Source organism: Chanos chanos, chromosome 4, assembly GCF_902362185.1.
Source record: "Chanos chanos chromosome 4, fChaCha1.1, whole genome shotgun sequence".
In the NCBI taxonomy this organism is placed as follows: Eukaryota; Metazoa; Chordata; class Actinopteri; order Gonorynchiformes; family Chanidae; genus Chanos; species Chanos chanos.
In genome coordinates, this window is record NC_044498.1 from 42,133,153 (window position 1) to 42,137,944 (window position 4,792).

The window sequence follows — 4,792 nt, forward strand, 5'->3', positions numbered from 1 at the left end:
CCTTTTTTTGCTCATCTTTATCTAGTGTGCAAATTACTTTCTGACCCCATATTACATATGCACATTTAAGAGTGTATCAATTCACAAACTGTAGGATTAAAGTCATTCAGACATTCCATTTAATACAACCTAGATTCCACAATCATTATCACAATTAAAATTCATCTCGAAATATCACATCATCACAAGGCTATCATAGTTTTGGCTTGATTTACAGCTAAGTGATGTCTTCATATTTTGTCAAAATAATTGCAATGCCACTGATACCTTTATAAAACATTTCATATCACATATAAGCTATTTCTCTATTCAAACTAAATGTTAAACAACTGTTAAAAGCATACATTACTGACTTTGAAAAATGCGTGAACTGGAAAAATGTTATCTTTTGTACTACTTATGATGATTTTGGAAAATCCACTGCAAGTGCATTTTCTGTGTTAACACTCTAACCTTAAAAAATCTCTTCCCCCTCTACCACCATAATAACATGACCGAGCACAACAGTTGTTCATTGCGTTAATGTTTTCGAAAGCACAGAAAATGTGAAGATGAGAGAATGTGATATGAGCTGACAACAAAACAAAACAAAACAAAACAAAACAAAACAAAACAAAACAAAACAAAACAAAACAAAAACCTTGGTGCTTAAGAACAGTGAATGGAACACATTAGGAGCTACCTGCTGGGACAGTACCGCTGAGTAAGACCAAATTTTAAAAAAAAAAACAAAAAAAATCCTGAAATGTCGGCCAGTCTTCCTCAAGTTATGGGGAGGCTCTGTGTGGGTCCAGCAGACTACGCGGGAGGGTGAGAGTGATGTGTGCGGAGAAGGGGAAGGGAGGGAGGTTTTTTTCCCTGCTGTTTAGGTTTCCTTCTCCAGGCAATGGGTAAGTGGGTGAGACCCCCTGCCAGCCAACATCCCTGCAACCACCGTGACATTAAGGCCGAACCTCAGAACTGGTCCCTCTTCCCCCTGCTCCCACATTGAGACATTTTTCCACATTGCCTGGATTAGGAACACTTTCACTTAGATCTATGTGGTCACCCCCAGCCACACAAAGAAACACTTGGGGACGGGATTAGTAGGATTAAAAGGGATTCACATATGTCCAGTTCAAGCAATTGGTATTCAAAGCTTTACACTTTCAAATGCCACCAAGTGAGAGCAAAGACAAGCAGGACTTTTCTTTGCATTGCAGCACCTTTATGAGGAACCGTACCATTTCTGTCTCGACAATGGCACTCTGAATCCACGTTTTCATTTTTTTTTTTTTTTTTTTTTTGGATGGGGGTGGTTATTACTGTGGAACACCAAAGAGAATATGAGATGGACATTTTTGGTTATTGTTACTTGCACCATGAAATGCTGAGGAAAATCTACCTTTTGAAAGTGGAAGATAATAATAATATGGTATTTGGAAGATATGGTTGCTTGCGTTTTGCAGTATTGCTGACAAATGTAGTTATTTTTTTTAAGTAATAATTTCTTAATTTGTATTTACAGCAAGGGTATCTATAACAATTTAGCGCATTGTCTTGACTTCACGGAAGATCAATGGTTGGATGACAAATTCAAATTCTCATTAGATTCCCTATTATTGTTTTCCTGAACTGGGGCACCAACACATTCAAACTTTAATTTTTTATGTGGCAAAACTCTGGAATCATTCAAATAACACATTTCATAAAGTTTTAACACAAACCCTATTTTATTGGTTTTAGTACATATTTAGTATTAACAGTTAACTGACACTGACATTTTGCAGCCAACAAGCAATCAAGTTTATGACAGTTTAAACAGTTAATGCGTTAGCACAGAATCAGAGGGCTGTTTAAGCAGTCCGAGCAAAAATGGTCATGTGACCAGGCCTGCCCGGTTAAGCTTCATTTACTGATGACCATACTGTCCACAAGACCGGGGAGAAACTCATGTCAAATTGCTGTGTGAGGAGGTTTTTACTGACTAAAAACCATTTCAAATCAGCCTCCTGGAATAATATTTCATTTATACTATTCCGTGATAGTAGCCCCACAGTTCTCGCTGAGCTTTAAGTTGACCGCAAGCCTACACCTGCAGACAGTGGTCTTCTTCTTTGAAATGAAATTTTCATTGAAGCCGGGAAAAAGCAGTTACTCTCACAAGGAAGCACTGTAAGCACTTGAGCTGCTAGATCTGTTTACAACAGGTTAAAATGTAATCGTCAACAACACTAGTACCACTGTAATAATAATAATAATAATAATAATAATAATAATAATACAATCCTATAATAACAAGTCCTCGTCACGCTGTAGGTGATAAAAATGATTGGAAGATTGGTTCTCCATTGGAGACTACACTGTCTCTAATAGAACTTAAAATTGTGAAATTTGCAATATATGAATCCAGGTGACATGGTCACTTAAACAAGCTGCATGACTAAACCAAGGGATACGAAATCATCCCTTATCGCTATTTCTGACTGAACTTTTAACGCTCACTTTGGGAAAAGCCTTTAGATTTTATGCACGCTAATAAAAAGCTAAATTAAATTTGAGTTTAATAAATAACACCCAGACATCACAAGGAAGCGCGTATGTGTCCAATGTCCTTAGCTGAATATGACACCTATGAAAACGTCAGTTAAATGAAACGTTTCAAAGCACCCCTGAGTAGATAACTGTCACTCAGAAAATGACTGAAGTATTAGATTACGAGCTGTCACATTGCTCCCTGATAAAGATGAGCAGGTTTGGTGAACTATGGTGAGACGTGTCACTTAATCCTGAAAATCCTATTTTGTCTGTCTCATCACAAAAATACTAACACGTGCAGTGTCAGGTAGTTTCAGCAATCGTGATGTCGACAGATGTGCGAGGTAATTATGCTATCGACGCAGTCGTTCCTCAAAGAAAGGACTCGACTGTTACATTTTCACTGGCAACTAAGAAAATCAACTTTGTCACATTTTACATATGACAACTATACACAAAAAATTTTGAAATTCGAGGATAACATTTATGAAGATGCATAACAAAAGTCAGGTCATTTTCATCAGAGGCAGTGCATGCTTGATGCAAATTGAGTAGCAAACAGTCTGAAGAGTAATTAGCTTGCACATTACAAAATATTTCTAGAAAACGAAATCGTTTTAATGAAACAGATCATCATCGACATTTAACGTGCGCTCAGAAAATGAACTCATAAAACTGACCCGGTATTATTTCTAGAGAGTCGATGAGTATTTTCAAGTTGCCTTGGTTTTGGAGACTCCTGGACTGAAGTGTCCCCCCACGGTGGCATTACAATGAATATGAATAGGTGCTCCGTTGGTCAATGGGACAGTCAAAGCACACCGCCCCATATAATGGGGACGTCATCCTAATAAGGCCATTATGAATAGAGGGGGCTCCTTTTGTTTGCCTTCTCTCAAGCAGCACTATAAATACGAAGTTCCTTCTATCTCGCCACAGAGCAAGAGGTGTAGCCACGACTCAAATAAATACTGCGCGCCAAACCACACCGAGAGCAGGCTACCCTCTGTTCGTTATATACTTACAAAGAGCAAGAAAAAAACGAAGACCCTATCGGGAAAAAAATCAGGTGATCGGGCCTTAATATAGAGTCAGTGAAAGAGAGAGAGAGAGAGAGGTGCGACCTCCTACCGAAGTAATAAAATGAATTCTGACTCCAGCTCGAGCAGAGCTTCTTCGCCAGATATGGATGGGATGTACCTCCGCGACCACCACATACAAGACGGGCGACTCAACTCCGTGTCCTCGACACAGAACGAACTCATCCAGAAAATGACTAGCGAGCACCTGTCCAGGAGTGGGGATAAAGCGCCGGGCGGCAGCAAGTACAAACTCAAGAAACAGGTCACCGAGGAAGAGATCCAGCAGTTGAGACTGAAAATCAACGGCAGGGAACGAAAGCGGATGCACGATTTGAACTTAGCAATGGACGGCCTCCGAGAGGTTATGCCATATGCGCATGGTCCTTCAGTAAGAAAGCTGTCAAAGATTGCTACTCTGCTTCTCGCCAGAAACTACATCCTGATGCTGACGAGCTCCCTTGACGAGATGAAGAGACTAGTAGGGGAGATTTACGGTGGCCATCACTCCGCTTTTCACTGTGGGACAGTCAACCATACCGGTGGCCACTCGGCTAATCCAACACATCAGGTGCACCCGCTACTCGGAAGCGCGCTATCTTCGTCTACGTCCTCCACGCTGTCCACTACCTTAACCGGACTTACTTCAATCAGGGCGCCTCACTCCTTGATTAAGACGGCTCCTACACCTCCACTACAGCTCGGCAGCGGTTTCCAGCACTGGGCAGGCTTGCCATGCCCTTGTACGATTTGCCAGGTGCCCCCTCCTCCCCATATCCCAATTACTTCAACTGGACTGACGAGACTTTCTAGCGAAAACAAAGACGTGATGAAGTGAAAGTGGTTCCAACGAAATTGGCGATTCCAGACTGTGCAGTAACATCGTGTAAATTGTAAATGGACTGGACTGAGAAAATTGAATTTCATGCATGCATTATTTGTCTGTTTATTGGTTTTACCGTTCAGATTTTGTCCTTGTAACAAGGATTTCGTCAAAAGACTTTTTTCAAGGTAACAACTTAGTTGGTCACTGGGTGTCAGACGTGCATCACACAATGTAAATATTTGTATGACATCATCCTATACATCGTGAAACGGAGGTGAGGTGTATCCCGCGCGTGCGTCAGGAGGCCTAAACCATAAGGTTAGGCAACTTGTTGATTTTAAGGTGACTGGGAGCCGCATGCAAGTCAAGC

At 40.8% G+C, this 4,792-nt stretch overlaps 1 protein-coding gene across 1 annotated transcript; it reads left to right on the forward strand.

Annotated features, from left to right (window-relative positions):
* Positions 1-3,660: 3,660 nt before the first annotated feature.
* On the forward strand, positions 3,661-4,434 carry olig3 (oligodendrocyte transcription factor 3). Its single transcript, XM_030772814.1, has one exon. The coding sequence runs from the start codon at positions 3,661-3,663 to the stop codon at positions 4,432-4,434; it is 774 nt and encodes a 257-aa protein (XP_030628674.1).
* Positions 4,435-4,792: the final 358 nt, after the last annotated feature.

Excerpts from the sequence above, each read along its gene's own strand:
- olig3 (XM_030772814.1), top strand. The coding sequence starts at position 3,661 with ATGAATTCTGACTCCAGCTCGAGCAGAGCTTCTTCGCCAGATATGGAT.